Source organism: Wyeomyia smithii, chromosome 3 (genome assembly GCF_029784165.1).
Source record: "Wyeomyia smithii strain HCP4-BCI-WySm-NY-G18 chromosome 3, ASM2978416v1, whole genome shotgun sequence".
NCBI classification, from domain to species: domain Eukaryota; kingdom Metazoa; phylum Arthropoda; class Insecta; order Diptera; family Culicidae; genus Wyeomyia; species Wyeomyia smithii.
In genome coordinates, this window is record NC_073696.1 from 99,885,468 (window position 1) to 99,905,453 (window position 19,986).

Here is a 19,986-nt window from a genome sequence, read left to right on the forward strand (position 1 = left end):
GGCAGTTGACATTAAAAAAAATATTTTCGGTAGCAATATTAGCTGGGGTAATAGGTGTACAATTATTTTCTAGCGTGTTTTGCTTACCCATATTAGCGGTCATTTTCGAACTACCAACATTAGGCGGTAGAATGTTCGAACTACCTGTAACCTGTGCATATGATAAACGGGTATGCAAAGGAGTAGGTAAACTATGCGTCACTGGTACGCTTGGAGAAATTTGTTTTAAAGTTTGTTTTGAATTTTGTTTACCTTACTTTGCCTTAACAATTGCTAAACGGGCTGGGCATTGATAAAAATTCGACATATGGTTGCCGTTACAATTCGCACAGCGAAAATTTTTACTCTCTTTCACAGGACATGTGTCTATTTTGTGAGAAGAGTCTCCACAAATGAGGCATTTTTGGTCCATGTTACAAAACTTTGAACCATGGCCATAACGTTGGCAAACACGGCATTGGGTGATATGCTTTTCACCTCCGCCAAACTTTCGATATAATTCCCATTGTACACGCACGTTATATAAAGCATGTGCTTTTTAAAAAAAAATTTAAGTTATTAACCTCACTGCGGTTAAAATGAATTAAATAATTTACGGGGGAAATTCCAGTTTCATCAGAATTACTTGGGTAGGGGCTATACCAAGTAATTCTGTCAAAGTAATTTTGATCTCATCAACGGTTTGATCGTCGGTGAGACCTTTCAATACGACCTTGAACGGCTTGGCGCTCTTCGTATCATATGTAAAAAATTTATACATCTTTTCTGTTAAATACTGAATAAGACGATTCCAATTTTTCAATGTTTGGGCCAGTAAACGCTTTCGCCTCTTCGGCCAATTTGATAAGTAACTTTGACGTCGGAGAGAAACGTAGAAAGTTCTCTTTTAAAAATATTAAATTCAGAAGCAATAGTTACCACAATAGGTGGAACTTTCTTCTTTTTCACAGAAATTTCACTTTGAATAGTTTTACTTTCGAGCATTCCAATTTCGCCAGCTTCTTGCTCAGGCAGAATATCATATAAATTTTCACTGCATAAGCTAGTTTCAGAAAGAGATGCCTCTCTTTTCCTCCCCGTAGCGATGCGTGGTTTCTTTTTTCGTCCTGCCATTTCAGGTGATATGAAAAAAGTTCAAAAATAATATCAAATTGCAAGTATTGAGAAAGAAAGAAATAGGTTGTCTTGAGAAAGACTGATGTAAGTTAACTTCCAGGTAATCTTTAAAAGACACACTGACAAAACACAAACTTTGAAGCTATAGGCAGTCAAAGACCAGTCCACAAGCAACCGAAAATACGTCTGATCTGTCGGGCAGCTCAAGACGCACTGAAAGTAGTTTATTGATTTGCTATATAATCTAATGACAATCATCTGGTGAAAAGATACGGGAAAAAATCATATTGAACCACATCCGATTAAATATTGCATGGCTTTCCGCCCCAATGAAAAAAAACTTGTTTACTTTACCAAATTTGACCTACCGTCGTGATGCAATCGACTAACTACACTCCAAAGCCGCAGCGGATATAACCCCGGAGAGAGGCCTTTGGATCATAACATTCACCAATAAAAAAATTATCATTCTTTTTTTCTGCTCATTTTTCCTCTCATTACAGTGTAGCGAATGTGTATGTTTGTGCATCTGACAATAACCAAACAAATATATACATTCGCGGTCATTGTTTTACACCGGTCGATCAATTCAATGTTTTTACACCAATAATCAATTATTGTCGTTTCCACCTTGCAAGATAACCAGCCGTGGCAGCTGTGCGGGTTTTGCCGGGACTGTCGAAAATAATAATTGACAATGCTGCAAAATCGCTTCGCTGAATAGTGAAAGAGGCTTTAGTCATGCACACGAGGCAAAATCCTATTCAGCTGTGTACAGGTGCACTGGTCAATGACACGTCTAAATTTTGCAAGTCTGTCTGACTGCTTGATATGGTTTTATTCGATTTTTCGAGTATCTAGCCGATCGTACTGCGCTTTGCGATTTAAACACTGTTGGAGCTTTAATAGCGTGTTTCATTTGTTATTATTAGTAGACTCCGCGTTCAGTTGTTTAATTACATGATTTTGTAATCGACAGAGTGCACTGTCGTAAAATGTTAGGTGAAGCAAATTTTGCTGGATTTTAGTGAGAAAGATCTTTAGTTAGAATTGATACTCTAGATCGTTCTTCCAGTTTAGAACAAATCCTGTAGCTCAATCAACGCGCATTGATGAAGTAATACTGCTACTCTGTATTTGATGCAATCGATTGAAATCAAACCAAAGCTTAACTCTGTGATTTATCGCAGTAAATACCACAAACGTTCAACAGATATTAGTTGCATTCACCCCACGGCAATTACTCAACGTTTTCCTCGGTGTCGGCGTACGATAGACGATCGGTCGGTATCGGGTATCAATGACACGTTGAATGCAGCTTCCGCCGCTGATCGGTTTACACCAGCCGGAATGAACGAAAATACCTACTATCAAAACAAAAAATTCCCGAATAGCTGAAAAACCAACGCCTTCGGATTCATTGATTCGCACCCGCGTGACTGAGTCAATCATGGATGATGGAGTTTACTTTCGTTTACGGTGGTATGCACCCGGGAAAGAAGATTTCGGTAGTGTCTGCCAGCGACGGCAGCTGCAGGTAATTAACATTTTTTTTTCATTTCGGCTGTAGGCCATGCATCCTTCGGTCAGTGGTTTGAGTATATAGACCCGCATAACATGCGTTGTTAATGGCACGGATTGCTTTCGATTTCGTCTGAGCACGTGGTTATTTTGGTAATCCGATTGACAGGTTTCAATGAACGCGATATATCGATTCCAACAGTGTGCATAACATGAGTAAAAGTATTCCGCCTCTAGTTTCGAACGTATATTTGGCACTATAGGCGAAAATAGTAATGATAGATTCGCACTTTGATGCGAGATTAGCCACCAAATTACGTCACTTAGGGTAGTTATTGCATCACATAAGGAACAATTTTTTATCGTTTATTGTCGTAAAAATAATACTTGTTTGATCAATAAAAAATCTAAGTACACTAAGGTCGCGTTTTACGCGGATTCCGGAATTTACGCGTTTTTTTTACGCGGATTCCGAAATTTACGCGGCTTTTTTTACGCGGATTCCGGAATTCATGCGTTTATTTGCGTGGATTTCGGTTTCTCTTCACTCGGATTGCAGAATTAACGTGGTTTTTTTTACGCGGTTCTTTTACGCGGCAGCTATCCCCCGCGTAAAAAGCGACTTTAGTGTATTTCAGTACATGGGTCATAGTCGAAGAATTTTTTTGCTTGTAAATATTTAAATCTGCTATTCTATAAAAACAATCCGTTATAAAAAAAATCATCGATGAACCTAAATGTTTGAGCTGGGGCTATAGTTTTTCTGATCGCGGGTTGTCGAACCACATTTGCATGCCAAAAAACGCAGAGATTGCGAATCTCAGGTAACGAAGAGATGAAAAATGTTAAAAACCAAATCATAATTCATGATGTAGAACGTGACTGTACACTATCTCTTTTCTTTACTTTTGCTCAATTACTTAAATGACCAGAGTAAAAATATGCGGAAAATATCTGGATGTTCGACAGAAGACAGAAAACTTGTAAAAATGTTCAAAGATTTAAAATCAATTTAAATAAATTTCGAATATATAATTTAAGTTGATCAAAATCAATATGCTAAACGCTGGGAGGAACAAAAGGTGATAAAGTGTTCCAAAAGATTTATAACACCAAGGTAGATCATTCGAAAAAGCACTTTAAGCTCAACGAAAGAGCTCTTTGAACATACGACGGCCTAGTAACGGGGCACTGTCCGAGTAGATATCATTTAAAGAACATTGGTTCAGGATGTATCTGTTGCTTTTGTAATATAGAAAGCGAGACATCGGAACATCTACTGTGCAGTTGTGCTGCATTATTTTAACGCAGATTAAGGTTTCTTAGCAGTGGCTGTTTACAGTCCAAAGAGATTTGGTCTTTGAATCCCGAGAAGGATATTGGCTTCACAAACCATATTTACCTGACTGGAAGCGTGTCGATGCAGGTACATGATCACTCAACAATAGTGGTCATTCTATTTTGCAAGGGGACATGTGAAGCAATTGACTGGGAATATATGAAACTCACATCAATGGACAACGTAATTCGAATTGCCTATTAAAAAAATTCAATTAAAATATAATGTTAACAAGTTTAATCGTATTTAGTTTAATCTAAGAAAATTTAAGAAACCAATCATGAACATGTTTATTGACCTGAAAAATGACCTCTGTTAAATTTTCAGCTCAATTGGTTATGTTTTAGGGGTACCTCGAAGCTCTAACATTTGATTCTTGATCCTCGGAGTACATGCAATTGAGAAAATCGACAATATTTCATTCATTAATGTGATCTATTTATTCGAGTGTCCAAAATCAAAACTTTGAGACACTCCTAAATCATTTCCGAGTGTTTTGTTCGTTATGATCGTATTATTTTGGGCAAAAGTAAATCAGATTTATTTACAGTTAAACGTTCTGAAAATGTAAAAAAACTCAATTTTTGTTCAAAAAAATTAATTAAATATTAATCAACATTGAAAATTTAAAGTGATTTTGCGTGAACAAAAAAAATATATGGAAATATGACCAACTTGAATTGGGTTGTTTAGCTATTCACGGATTTCCGATTTTTATATACCATCAGAAAGAGTGTAATTTTCTGAGCAAAACGTGATTTTTTAAATTTTTTATCATTTTTCTTCGATTTTTAAATGAAGAATAAAAATTCGCTCTAAATCGCTACAATGACAGTTGGTATATGAGCGAACTGTCATTGTAGCGATTTCGAGCAATTTTGAATCGTGATTTAAATACAAGGTATACAGCCCTAGGGTTGTATGAAATGGTGACGTGGTACTAAACACGGTAATTAGGGGATTTTTTGTTACAAAAAATGCAGAGCCTGCAGACAGAATCAAGGTGTTTGCTCAGTGACTGTACGTATTTTTATTTTCAGCCTCCCCTGGAAATCAATTTTTTTAAATATATTCTACAACACTCGAAAGAATATTGTATATATTTGTACAAACAACATGTATTTGACAAGGGACAAGCATATCACTCTTGTTGAAAAAGCACCAAGAATTTCTCGTGATGCGTCAAAGTCAGAATTAACTCTATATCCTCTAAAACCAAATCCAATAGTACTTACGTTATTATAATAAATGGTTTTGTCTTATTCAACTCTGATTAATCAAATCTATAATATGGTTCTTACTTTCAAACTAATATAGAAGCCCTTACGAAGGTTCATTAATTGGCAAACATAAGAAGATACGTCTAACAAGTTCCAGCAAAAAATCGTAACAATCAACAATTCCATTTTTGTTTTTTGCTTGACAATTTTTTTCATTTACCTACAACTACATTCGCTGTATTACGAAGACTGCTAATATACATATATATATATATATATATATATATATATATATATATATATATATATATATATATATATATATATATATATATATATATATATATATATATATATATATATATATATATATATATATATATATATATATATATATATATATATATATATATATTATATCTAACAATTATCTAACAATTATATCTAACAATTTTGAAATGTAAAAAAAAAATTCTAATGAATCTCAGTAAATGAACCAAAAATTCACAAGCATTCGCAGGCTCTTACTCTTCTATAAATGTGTATATGTGGAATTTACTCTTTCGATACTATCCGGTCACGATAGTTTAGTGAATATCGAAGATAAAATTGAATAAATATCCGTTGCAAAAAATTACAATTCTTGTTGAATAGTTTATGGTAATTATATTTATGAGATAAACTTTCAATCACCATCAACAGCAGCATTGCAGTTTTTCCTCGATTGCACACGAATAAAAATGTACGAACAAAAGTGTACCACTGCAATACGAATAGTACCGCTGCAGTATGAATAGAAGTGTACCGCTGAAATGTACGAATAGAAGAGTACCGCTGCAATCATAGACGACGAGTGACCTGCGCTTCTTTACTCCACTGGTATTGGTACTGCTTTTACCGGCATGTTTTCTTTCAAGACATCAGTTTTTATTAGGTTTTGAAAGCAGGTTTAGGAATTGTTCAAGAATGGGGATTGTTTCAAACTTTTCGGAAAACTTTTACCTTCGAGACACCATTTCAGTCTAAGCTCATGGAAGCAAAAATAAATTGACCTATTGGGACGGGGAGACTCTGTCAATTTATATATCGATATCGATACAGAGAATAACACGGGGAACGGATGGTGTTCATTCACGTCGTCTGTGCTAGGAATGCTCGCATATAATTGGTTCATTGTTCGCGTAAGTTTCCCTGTAACTTTTTATCAATTTTTACCGTTGAGCAGTGAAATAATAATGATAACTAGCGTGTTATAAAATGGTTACACATTTTATCTATCCAACAACATATTGGTTGTTGTTATCCATCATGTGGTTATGCTGTTATTAACGTTTGAAATCTGACGCAACATTTGCCAGTTTAATTTCCAATTTTTTGAGCGGGGGCCTAGCGTGGTTGGTAACGTCTCCGCCATCCACGCTCGACGCCTGGGTTCGAATCCCACCGCCGACATAGGTGTCGATGGTTGTGGGGTGGCGTGATCTACTCACAACCAACCAAACTGGTCTAGATTCAATCCTAGCCGACACCGGGAGATTTTCTGAGGCGAAAAATCTCTGGGATCACGCCTTCCATCGCATGAAGAAGTAAAGCCGTTGGCGCCGGTCCGTTAATATGAACGGGTCGTGAGTTAGGGTCCTGGGTGGAGTCGCCTTCCGGGCGTTGGTGATTGGCATAAACAACAGTGGCGGAACTAGACAGACGGAAAATAAGCGAGAATAAAAAAAAAATTCCAATTTTACAGAATGCATCCCAGTAAAGTAAACATAGACGTAGTCCCACGTCAAAAGCGAAGGACAACGATAGAATTTTTATTTAAATCCATTTTACTTAGAAAATGCAGATCTTTCAGGTGATATAAAAAACTGGTATAGCTAAACAACCCAATTCAGCGGAAAGTTGCTAGTACTGAAAGGGGCTATAACGTGTGACACCCAAAATTTTGGAATCGTTGTTGAGATTCTCTTACTCCACAACAAACACCTTATGTAAGCTCTCTATCTCTCGTCTTTATGCCAGCATGTTTTGTTTTGTTTATGCATGCTCAGTTTTATTTCAAACGGCGTCGATACAAGAAACATTGCGCAAGTGAATTTATGCAGTTCCAACTAAAACAATTTTGACAACACAGTTCACAGGAAACCATTTTAAAATCGAAAATTTTACAGTTTCGACTGAGTATAATTTTCTAATATGTAGGGGAAGACTGGCCAAAGTAGCTTAACTTAACTGATTGCACAAATCGATGGGTGCTACTTTGTGATAAAACCGACCATTTCCATTGTACAAGCTTAAGCGATTCAATATTTTCAATAATCAATAATCGCGCCGGCCGCGTCTTTTTTTACAAGGAGGTGGGGATATATGCTAACAGACACCTGAGACGATAGCTCAGGAAGTGGGGTTGAATTCAACCAAACCCACTAAAACCCCTTCAGTATTTAGCCCTTATCTTCCCAGAACAACGGTTAAGTGTTACGTCGGAAAGTGGCTTTTTGTGCTTCATGCACCCTCTTCACTCTTATACTTCATAGCTAATCACCTGGACCTCTTGTGTCACGTTGATCGGGGCACTCTGCGTCGTACGACCATAACCCCGAAAAGTTTCAAAAATCGCTCTGAGGTAATGGTGCAGTCTTTTACTCTGACAAATTAAAAGACCACGTGGTTAAAATCGCAAGGGGGGGGGGGGTGTTGGCCAAAAGACCACGAAAGACCACGGGGAGGTACGGGGGGTACACGTGGTTCAGGAACGGCCCCTAGTCTTAGCAATCACTATCCTGTAGGCGTCACTCACGGATTCGTATTGGTACTCGCGCAAAGCCTATCGGAACTCTTCAGCGCTCGATCCTCTGTTTATCTTTTCGCATTCGCAGCATCGTCTATCTTGCAAAGAGGCACGCACTGCGAAGGTCAGCCATCGCGTTAATCCACAGTAAACTAGTGACTTCCTATTCGTAGGTAGGCAAATACTGTGCATAATGGCGTCACAGGCCGCGATAGTAGGACAACTTGATCAGCACTTCGGCGGAGGAAAGTGCTCCTCCTCGCACGCTCTGCTCATTGCCTCTTCAAATACCTCGGCATCGGAAGACGATATCTTCTACCCGCGGACGATCGGAGGGTTGGCTCTACCCGCCACTTTCCGCCTTGTTGTCCACGCCATAGCAAACTGTCCGGTGGTCGCTATTGGTGTAGCCCTCGCCTACCCTCCAGTGCGTGATCAGTCGTGGGCTGGAGAAAATACGTCTATAATCGATTCCGCACCATTTCTGCTGTATGTACATTTGGTCCCAACGTTGAACAGATCTTGGCTGAGCTTTGCCAAAGCATCCAACAAGATCTGACCCCTCTGGGCCGTAGCGCGACTGCCCATTCAACAGCTCGAGCATTGAAGTCGCCCGCCGGCCACGTCCTTGCAAACAGGTGCGAGGAAAGCAGGGATTTTAGTGTTATCTTTGCTGTTGGAGATCGTGTTAACGTGATCAGGATTCACCTTGATTAGTGATGCGATTAGATAAGCGATTAGTATAGGGTATTTGTTCCATTATTCATCTCATTAAGCTGATATGCACGAAAAATGCACGGTCCAAGCACCAAATTTCAAACAAAATACGCTAACATGTTCTTATGAAATCGACCAGCATTGAAAATTTAGTAAACTTAGCTTTATCCTGAGTTTTCTAGAACAAACCATTTTTCACAACGCTTCCATATTCATCTCAAAACATAAATCACTGCAATCACTTCATCTCACGACGCCCCCATATTCATCATACTGTTAATCATGAATGAATCACACTTTCATGAATGAGCGTAGCCGCAAACCGTCGTGGTAGGTAACCTAGGTATTCGCTGTAGTTGTTTACGTGCAAAATTGGTAACCTAGGTAACCACTGCAGTGCTGTCGATTTATGTCAATTATGACGGAATAATTCAACATTTTCAGTATGATTTTTTCGTATTAACAGTAACTGATTTGATAACTTTTGATTATCTTCAACGCAGTGAAAACAGATGAAAATAAAACTGTTGAAATTTGGGATTTGTAAAATTTCATCTAATATATATCTACTAATTAAAGCTTGTTTTTGAAAATTTGAGGTGAGCATTTTAAAAATAAAGTATTCTTAGTGTAGTGTGAGTGATTTTGTTTAGCGATTAAAATAAAAAGTGGTCCGCTAGTAATGAAAAAAATTTTGATTGGCTGCTGAACGAGTCCCGTTGTAGCCGTATAGAGCAATGCGTGGATTTTGTTTCCTGGGGTAGGTGATTGAAATAAAGGAGTTTACGAGTGCGACTATGATATCAAATTAAGAGCTTTTAAGTCAGTTTCTGATGATTCTACATTATGAGAAATCAAAAGTGAACTAAGAAGAATTCATTTCATTAATTAGTAGATTGGTTTAGTCAGGAAATACGCGATTTTTCTTGTTTTCAATTGTGTTTTCATGTTGTATAAGATGAATAAATGGACTGAGATGAATAATGGAACAGTCCCCCTATAACGATTGTATCGATGCGACAGCGACGCGTTCCAGAAGCATACAAATTTTCCTGAAAAAGCAAATGGGGTTTCGAACCAAGCGAGGTGGTGAGGAACCTGAGAATAAACTCATGTTTAAATGCTTTCATAACCAAAAAAGGCCTGGTTCTAACTAAGATTCGAGCTCACGATCATCTACTCATCAAAGCGGACTCTGTAATCTTGCAGCTACCAGCTCCCCTGTCGTGAAAAACCGACCAAAGTAATGCACGAAAAAGTACATCGTTCTTTTGTCTAAATCATGGTTTAAGTCCAGTGGTTTGACTATCAATCAAGACGTGTACTAGAACGAATGTTTGAAGATATCCCTCATCTTCTCAAATGTTTTTTTTTTCGTTAATAATGAATGTGGGGTAGGGCACCTATTTTAAGCAGCTTATGGAGCCTCCTGTGTATCGAGACGAAATATTCGAAATGTGCCAAGTGAATTACAAACTTTCTTGTCAATTTGTTTACCAGTAATCAATCAAAGTTTCCAATCGAGGGACACTATTTCAATCACCCCGAACTTATTTCAAGCAGTTCGCACCAGTTTTATTCTGATTTTTTCAGCACCCGAATGGTGCCTGAATGACTGCAATTCTTTGCAATTGATTTCTTTTTCAAATGATGTTTTTCCGAAGACTTTTCTGTGTTTCACGGTAGTTTATATATTCGTAAGAGAGCTAGTTAATCAGAGTTGTCGTTCTCGGCATTGAAACTGTCCCACTATTCAACTGATCAAATTAGGCGCCACTGCTTAAGCCGTTCCTTACACTATTTACATGTGAAATAAATCAACCTACATCCACCATTTTTGTCACAGCACCTACATCCACCATTTTTGTCACAGCAGTGGAAAAAAGTTCCAGAATTTCAACTGTTACCCGTTCAATTTTTTTTCCCTTTTTTGGCACAAAATTGAAGCAAATGAAATTAAAATTAAACAAGCTCTTTTTTGCTATTTTGAAGATTTTTTTTCACGGTGAAATTACACTATCTGCTGCTGAAGACACCATGCGAATATTTTTTTAGTTTATTCTAGTTATTAGCGGTCAATAATGAATATCTACTTAATGATCTTTAATGTTGAATTATCATAAAATGACATCTCTATCATAACCGAGCAACTGATGACACAAAATCGGAAATGATAGATATGTCGTCATATCACATGTTATAGCTTTTTTCTATTTTTCAGAGTTTGTACTTTTTTTTCCTCTCAAAAAGACAAATGCGAGCGATTGGAAGAAAAACACTCAGTGATATTCGATAGATATTCCAATTTGGTCCTAAAGTTTTACACGGTTTTCTTGTTTTTATATATCAGCTGAAAGAGTGCAATTTGCTGAGCAAAACGTGCTTTTTAAAAAATGTTTATCGTTTTCCTTCGATTTTTAAATGAAGAATAAAAAACTGCTCGAAATGCCTTAAATGACAGATCTCTTATATACAGTACATGGGCGAAATGTCATTGAAGACCTTTCCAGCAGTTTTCTACACGGCTTTTTCAAATGATATATAAAAATTGGTATTTAGGACCCAATTCAAAAATTTACTCAAACCTCATCTTCATCATTTTTTAATAAGGAAGGTATTATTTTTGATAAAGAATTTGCCGTAGAGTGAGATGAAGTCAAGAAGCGGGATGAAAATTCGCGATATTCTGTGAGAATCACGTATGGCTAAATTTATCCCCCAATAAAAAGTGGAATATTATCAAAAAATTCTTCTAGTTTTATCAAACTTGGTCGAACAAATACCAAAACGCAAACATTTTTTTAAGTTTACTTAAAGTCACCCTATTTTAGAATTACATCACATTTAATGTAATGATGATCCTGAGTAAAAATAATATATTATTTATAGATTTATTTCAATGGCATCTTTTTTTATTTCGTTCTAGAAATGACAAAAAATTGAGCATTATAAGTTTTTGCTTAATTTGCATTTTTAGGAATTTCACATTTGTTACTCTACAAAGGAAGGAAATACTTTTACAAAGGAAAAGTTTATCGTTTTCACATCTAGTTAAGTCATTAAACTACATACATGTTACACCCATTGAAAATTGTCAACAATGTCAATGCATTTCTTGTTAAGAGGGCTTAACCACTATCTTGTTATGCACGACATACTTAGAGCTATTAATATCCATCCGAGAAGAAAAAAAGCGAATTTCCACGCCGGTCCCTGTTTCTAGCTTGCGGCGCGACATTCCTGTTTCACACAAACAGGTAGCGGTTACCCAAGAAGGTTTCCCTCCGGGCTGTGGGTCGCTAAGCTGGCAGCGTCCGAGAGGAAAGCAACAGAGAGCAACAGAGAAAGAGAAAAATTCGAATGGAGATACTTGCTAATTAACTGTATTTAGTGCAGAAGCCGTCAATGCTACCGCACGCGTCGCGTTGCGACACGAAGTGATAGTGATAGTGCCATTAAGTGGGCCGTTGATCTGCGACCAACCCATCGTCGTCGTCGTCGTCTAGTTTCTGTTGTGAAATATAAACAACTGCACATTGACTGCAATGGATGATTTCATAATAAATTCAATCAGTTTGTTAGAATTAGAATCAGCTTGAAACTGTAACTGGACAAGTTTTGACTAAAGGTAATAAATGAAATCATAAATAGACTAGAAAGTAATAAATAATACCTTTATCGAGCAGCAAACTCCGCACCACTTTAAGATACATCCGCCCATCACTGCCCTTCGCCACGTGATAGATATACTCCGGATGCTCGCCGGATTGACCCGCTTTCTGCCCGTCGGTTGCAGTTTCCGTTGTCAGAAACACCTCCGGGTTGGGATGAAATTTGTCCGCTCCTGCCTGTTTCAAACTTTCCGCGCTAATACCGTACAGCGCTTCAACCAATGGAGACTCCAACGTATCCGTAGCATCAGCATCAGCTAACAAGTTACTAGTACTTCCGAAGCGTTCCTTAATTTTTCGCAATCTACTCGAAGCTTCAAGCTCTAACTCTAGGAAACTAGGCTTATCGGCATCTTCCTGTGTGGAAGATGAATGACGGGAGGAAATGCTTTCCTCACTGATTCTTCTTAAGTAATTTGCACTATAATCACGCGGTGACGCTTCGCAGAATGCTGGCGATTTGTAGATTTCGTTGTACTCCAGGAACTCACGCAGTTGCTGGGCAACCTGTGTTTTGCTTGCGAGCTGCCGTTCCAGCACGGCGTACGTATTCTGGAAGCCAAAGCTTGAATCACTGGGTCGGAAGGATACGGAAATGGGCAGGGAACTAAGATCCGGTGTATCGTTGGCTCCATTCACAAGACCTCCGCAATAGTCGTCGGCGCAATCCAGGAGCGTACTATTCAAGATACTGTCCGAGGGCAGCTTCTTGGTGAAAAGCGTGTTGTACAGATCTTCATCATCACAAGCGGAGGCTGATTTGGCAGTAGCTTCACTCGAGGATGCCAAGCAGCTGGTGATGGAGTTGACGATTGAATTTCCGGTGTTTTCCACAGAGGAAGTACGATGGTGGCCACCACTACATGTCGAAACAGTCGAGATGGTGGCCGTTGTTTTTGACGTCATAATTTGTTCACACTGCAATCGATCTTGTTGTTGTTGCGCTTTTCTCGAGGTTCGTTCATCAGCTGAACAGGTTACATCTTGGTAGATGATTGGGGAGCCGGTACTCGGCAGCAGCTGGTTCAGGATACCACCTAGCAGTTTTTCAGTGTTTTTTCACTTTTTTCTTTGAATCAACTAACCATTTGAAAGATATGCTTATGTTGCAGGTGAAACCAACCCAGAGCGCAAAAATAATTCTGTTTGATAAACAAAGGCCTAACAACGACTTTTTTTCTTTTTATCGTTAATTTCATATTTTAATTTTCTGCAAAGAAAGACACCCAAAAATATGAACTGGAAACATTTTTCAAGCTCATTCGAATTTTAAACTAGCACTTGCCCCTGTGAAATGACAGTGGGAAAGTTAGCTGTTAGCGGCCATACATCTTTCGCTTTGTTCTGCACAAACAAGGTACGAAGTTGTTGAAAGTGTTTGAATTGATTATTGTTTTACAATTGCTTTGCGGTGACCAGTTCCAACACAACTTTCAACGATGTCCGTGACATTGATGGCCACATGACCGAGTGCAGTTTTACTGTGGGAGTTTGTCCGATTGCAATTTAAAACACTTCACTGGTGTTAATGAAATGTTTGGATGAAACTGTTTTTATTTTTGTACAATTTCTAGCAGAAAGCCTGCAACTTTTCTCCATTGTTTATTTAGGCAATGTTAGATACTAGCCTAAGGCAAATTAGGGAAAATAATCTTGACCATTTGTTTTTGATTCAATTGAATGAAATTAATTGATGGAATCGGATGATTTTTTTTTCTAGAACATATAAATTGCAATAAAAAAATTATTGAGGGGTTTGTGTTAATAAAGGTATTTTGAAATAAGACTTTATCAGGGAAGCAATCAGGTTTTCAATTGAATTCCTTGATTTTGCATGACATTCTCTGAAATATTAAAATAATTTCCCTGATATTTTTAAGCACTCGGTAAGCAGAATGCGTAACGTAAAGCAACGCTGCCCTGGAATCACAGTGGACAAAGTATTCGAAAAAGAATCGCGTCTCGGTTAAAACTTTCTCCTGAATGAAACATAAATGTTCTGACATTGTCTGGTTTTCCATGAAATAAAAACAAAAAAACCAAGAAATGTAGAAAAAATCGTAGAAAAATTTCTAATTTTGTCAAGAGGAAGGAGTCTTATTGAAACCTCGTTCTCTCTGCCAATATCGTGCCATAATTACAATTTTCTGGAAAGAACTATTGCTTTGTTATTGGCTGCGCGTCATGTGTTCAAAATCAAGTGTTCAAAGCGCGATTTCGAAAAATGATCTGAATCGAAAGGGAAAATCGTTGCTTATCTAATTATTTGAGTCTTGAAGCATTTTTTCTCGGCTTTCTAATGGAAGTATCAAATTTAAAATCGGTGGTTGCAAACTTGTTCAAAACTACATTTTTCTGATGAAATCAGAAATTTTTCGAAACCCGTTTGATCTCTTGGCACCCAAGGAGTCTATCAATATGAACAAACTAGAATGGTTTTCTAATTTTTTCACTACTTTCAATCAATTATTCTTAATAGGTATCCTGTAACCAGTAACACGATTTTTTAACTTGCATTTAAAATATCATTATTTATGACTTGGAATGCCACTTCAAAGAACGTCTATGGTTATAATCAGTGAAGAACATAATTCTGGGGACTATGAAGTATATGGACACTCTGATACAGTAAATACTTAGACCGTCCGCCCAACATTGTGTTTGCTGTTGCTTTTAAAGGCACCTGATTTTTTATTTTACAATCAACCGACTGCACGAGTGAGTTCAGCAATCGACGGTGAAGTATTGCTAGCTCTTTCACCAGTAAATTGGCAATACGTTGCGTGCTGGAAGAGTGAACTGATACCGGCTAGTTTGACCTACACTTTGCTGCATCACTGACTGTATTATCACAAACTATTGTGTCTAGCCGGCGGCCGGCCAGTTTTTACACCAAGCTAGTGGTTTGTATGGAATCAGTCGTGCGCGGGTTTTTATTAGATGTTTTCCGGTAAATACAACACAACGATGAGCTGTACAGCCCGGATCGGATAAACTTTTCGTGAAACCTTCCGGTAGTAGTATCACCCTTCGGTTGATTGAAGATTTATTTGGTGGTCATGAGGAAATCTTATGGACTAAGCTTTTTGGTACATATATAAATATATAAAAAGGGATTTTCTGTCAGGTCATACGAGTTTTTTTACAATGTTACACGGTGAACCATAGGGTATTTTTTATTCATGCCTCAACAACATTACGAAACCAGTTTGTATTCGAGACACTTTCGCTTTAAATGCGTGAAACTATGCTTGCAAATTTGTCAATGGCGAAACGGAAACTGTAGCCAATAATCAAAGAAAAAAAAATCACATTTTCGCTATCTGAATTGCAATCGTTTGCAGGTAGCATGGATCAGCTAACAATTACCAATCAGCGAATCGGTTTCCTAACAAATAACCACAGGGGTTGCAAATTGATGGCGCACGTGTGGGTGGCTGAGGGCGGTTCACGTGGAATGGTAGGACACGCGATTGTTGCAAATTTAAAGTTTCCGATTGGGCACAAAAAATAAAATAAAGAAAGCACAAGAAAAAATGAAACTAGCACAAAAAAAACTCAACTAAACACGCGATGTGTCCAGTCTGCCGACCAATTAGACAGTTATATCATCCCGAAGTGACAGATGAGCTACGCATGGCCGAGTTCGCGCCAATTAAGTTAATTTCCCTCGAGACCGAGTGGCCGTTTTGATATGTTAAGTGGTTTCGGTCGATTTGCTGGGTGTGCATGTTGTGCTACATTAAAATTGTTTAATCAATTCCTTTCACGGCGAAGAATAAATATGCAACCACACTTTGTCACGTTTCTCAAAATGGTCGAGATCTGTTTTGTGTTCTATGTTAGCAGCCCTCCTAGGGACAATAAATAACGCATCCGTTGCGTTGCACAATTCTACATAGTTTGTTGACACTCATCTGCGTTCACTTCCCATCGACCATCTTACATGTTTACGTAATATTACAAAAACCGATGCATTGGGTTGTTTGTTGATACCCGAAACTGAAGCCTAACAAATATTGTTTATGTTGTTCGTTTCTTCCCGCTGTCTGGCGGAAGCAAACATCTTTTCAACCTGACTTCCTTTGTGAAGTCTGGGAACAAACATGACTTTTGCTTACACAGACGGTTGTTGTCCCTAGAAATATCAAATTAACAACCAAATTTTAAAAGTTCTCGTGTAAACTGAGTCAAGCCAAGTCAATGTCCAAGTAGTTAAATGCCAGTGTGTGAGCTTTAGTGACAATAGATTATCAAAAATTGACATAATCCGATCCACTTCACTGCTCCAATGAATAAAAACTTTCTATCCCAGGCGAACGAATGAAGGTGGCAACAAAATGCTATGTAATCGCTCCAATTATGTTGAACAAAACTACTGTTAATCAAACTGTCGGTGGTGATTAGTGTGTTACGGTTGCGATTATTGATAATCATCCCCGCGGTGACCATGTGCGTCAGATTCATCGTTACGACGAATTCCAAATCGTGGGATTCGGAATGCAATAAAACCACCTCATCGTAACTTGACATTTGTGGTTTACTTCGAAACAGTCTGATGCGCTTACTTCACCTCGTGTAAAGCCCACCCTCCAATTTTCGCAGAAAATTTGCGAGTCATTGTGAACCCAATTCCGAGTGTCCTCACCGAGTTCCGCCAGAGTCTCGGCGGGCGGCGCGGTTCGATTGTGCTATGAAGGTTGTACATAGCTCTATCGTCGTTGCAGCGTTCGGAATCGGAATCCGATTTCCTTTACGCGCGCTTGTCGAGCGGAATATACCACACCGATCTGTGTTTTCATTAGCCCGAAAGCGATCGTAAATACCGCGCCGCACCTAGTGCCTAACGACCACGTGAAGGTGCGTTTCGCGTTATGTGCTGCATTTACGCTAAGAGCTTGCAATTGCTAGTTTCTATCGAAAAACAGGCTGAAGTTACTTTTTCATCTGTTTCTTTGATGTTTCTTATTAGAATTTTGTTGCTCCTGCTTTTAACTTCCAGAAACCTGATTTCGAAAATCATGAAGAAAAGAAAAAAAAAATAAATCTGTTTCCTATATGCTACTATATTATAGCGTTCAACTAGTACTAGATTCGTTTAACCATTTAAACCTAAAAAATCACTGTTCGAGGATAATTATTTACGTTTATCAGCAAGATTTTTAACGATTGTGGGAAAAATTGGCATACAATTTTAGTAAAAAACATAAACGAAGTGAGATTGGGCCATTGGGGTGATTTTGCTTCAAGAACAGAAGAGAGACGGTAGTAAACCATTTGAATTATTCTTTGTAAAAAAATGGAAAATGTTTTATTATACCTAAACAATGCAAAATAACTTTCCCTGTAAAATTTTATTAAATGTTTTATCAATTGTTTCTATAGTTAATTTCACACATTTTGTTTTCCGAAAATTAGATTCATATTTCTACCAACATTTATAAATAAAAAAAAGTGCACTTTTAGTAAATAAAAATTTATGAGAAAAAAAAACAATCAATTTTTGAGTTGGGAGACTCTCTGCTAAAAATTTCGATTTTAATTTTTTTATTACATTAGATCTCGATATTTCGTATATTTCTGAGAAATTTGACAAAAAAAAAAATTGAATTTCTAATACTTCATGAGCACTGCCCGTGTAATTTTCATCGGTTAAAAATGTGTAACTTTAATCGCTCTGAAGACTTTTTTCGAGAAGAATTTTTTTGAAATTTCAAGGTTGAATTTTGTCTATACATTCCATTGGCACCCTCATAAACATTATAAAAAGATAATTTTTTTCCGAAAATTAAAATTTAATTTAATTCTAATTATTTTGGAGAAAAAAAACTAAGAAAAAATAAAATTATCATTTTCAAAAATCCTTTTTTTGTGAAAACTACAAAAAATGCCTGAGAAAAACTAGCATTGATGGTTATTTGACAGACGTTATCCATTCTCTTGATTTTTGCTTACATTTCCTCCGATGTCGAACACTTCCAATAAATTCTTGAATTTATAAATTCATAAAGTCATAAGCCTTGAAATTCGAAAATTCAATTCAATCAATTTATAAATCTTTGAGGGGGGCCCTGCTCTGGAAAATCGAAAAATAATAAATTTTCGTATTTTTTTCGGATGTTTAGAGTAAAGTGATGTGTTCGGGTATTTTGGTTATTGATTGAGGTATATTTGGAGATATGTTTTGCATGTCCTGGATACAAATATAGTGAGTATTACGCTGTTGGCAGCATTTCTCTCGAAACCATGTTTTTAAACTAGTTGTGGTACGTTAATCTCAGCATCCACTGAATCCTATGAATCCATGAATCAATGAATCTAGAAATACAAAAATCTGTGTATCTAAAAATCCACAAATTTGTAAATTCAAAAATCCGTGAATCTCAAGTTCAATAAATTCATTTTTACGAATTAATTCACATGCTACAAACTAATAAGTTCATCAATCGGTAAATTTATATTTTTACAAAGCCACAAATGCATAAATCCATCAGTCAAACCAATAATCCAAAAACACTTCTATTATACTTTCTGCGTCAGAAAAGTAGGTAAAGTTTGAATATTTTTTAGCGTATATTCGTAAATTTCGGCTATCAATAGCGTCATAGCCGTTTTCCTAAAACCTAGTTTTAGAGGATTGCAGTGTCTAGATGGAGACACAGCGGGTCTGTGAACGATAATTTTCATAAGTATTTTGTTACTATTGCAAACGGGAACGTTTTTTTCCGAAAAATTCAGTTTTTGAGCGCTAAAAATTGTTTTTGAGTGCTAAAAAATTGTTAAATTTCAGATAAACCGGAAATGATCGGTTTAGAATAATTTGTGAGCTTGCATGAAACTGAACATTTTCCATTCCGAGGATCGGGTACCAATTCAGAATAATCTAAAAATTAATATTTAGATAGGAGCATAAACCTATGTCCACATTCCACGCAGACAGAAAACCTATAATTTTAGACATGCCCCCGCCCTCTCTCGTGAACAATCGTGAACATTTATAAAACCCCTTTTTCCCTCTCTTTGTCCACGAGGACAATTTTTTACAAAAAACATTGTAAAATTTTTTCTTTCTGGAATTTATTTAGTGATAAAACAAAAAAATTTCAACAAAAGAATAGCAAAAAATATCAGATTCCTAAACAACCTGAACCAGTGAAACCATAAATCCCACCAGATTTCAGAACCATTAAAACCATAAATCCCACCAGAGGCTGAAAAATGCACTAAAAGATCAAGGAAGGGGAAATAAAAAATGAATTCTAAATTTTGCTGTAAATGATTTCGAAGTTGGAAGAGACTAAAAACAAAAATAATTTCAAACATTACTGGAAATTTTTGTTAAAAAAGAACCGAAATATTGATCTCGTGTCAGTTGATACAAAAAAATTAATTAGTTCTCTCCAAACCAGCAGCTCATCACTTAGTTGAAGTTGCCTTGAAGAGTAAAAAAGTGAATGAAACATTAGCCTAAAAAAAACTTGAAAGTATCTCTGCTAACAAGAGAAAACAAAAATTTATATCTTATTTTGCGTGAAATTCTTGAAAGGGTTTCAACTTATGCTCAACATGTCTGAGGAATCTCTCCAAAAAATAAGGAGGCCACCAATGAAATAA

General features: G+C 37.1%; 1 protein-coding gene across 4 annotated transcripts in view; it reads right to left on the reverse strand.

Moving 5' to 3' along the window:
* The window catches only part of LOC129732613 (trafficking kinesin-binding protein milt), a 161,542-nt gene that overhangs the window by 73,068 nt on the left and 68,488 nt on the right, over positions 1-19,986 (reverse strand). For 2 of the 4 annotated variants that reach the window (XM_055693623.1, XM_055693622.1), the window contains exon 2: positions 12,375-13,452. The exons of the other annotated variants lie outside the window; for them this stretch is intronic. In XM_055693623.1, coding sequence (XP_055549598.1) covers positions 12,375-13,278 — 904 coding nt within the window. In that variant the 5' untranslated portion in view covers positions 13,279-13,452. The remainder of the gene's footprint in view (positions 1-12,374; positions 13,453-19,986) is intronic. 4 annotated transcript variants of the gene reach the window in all.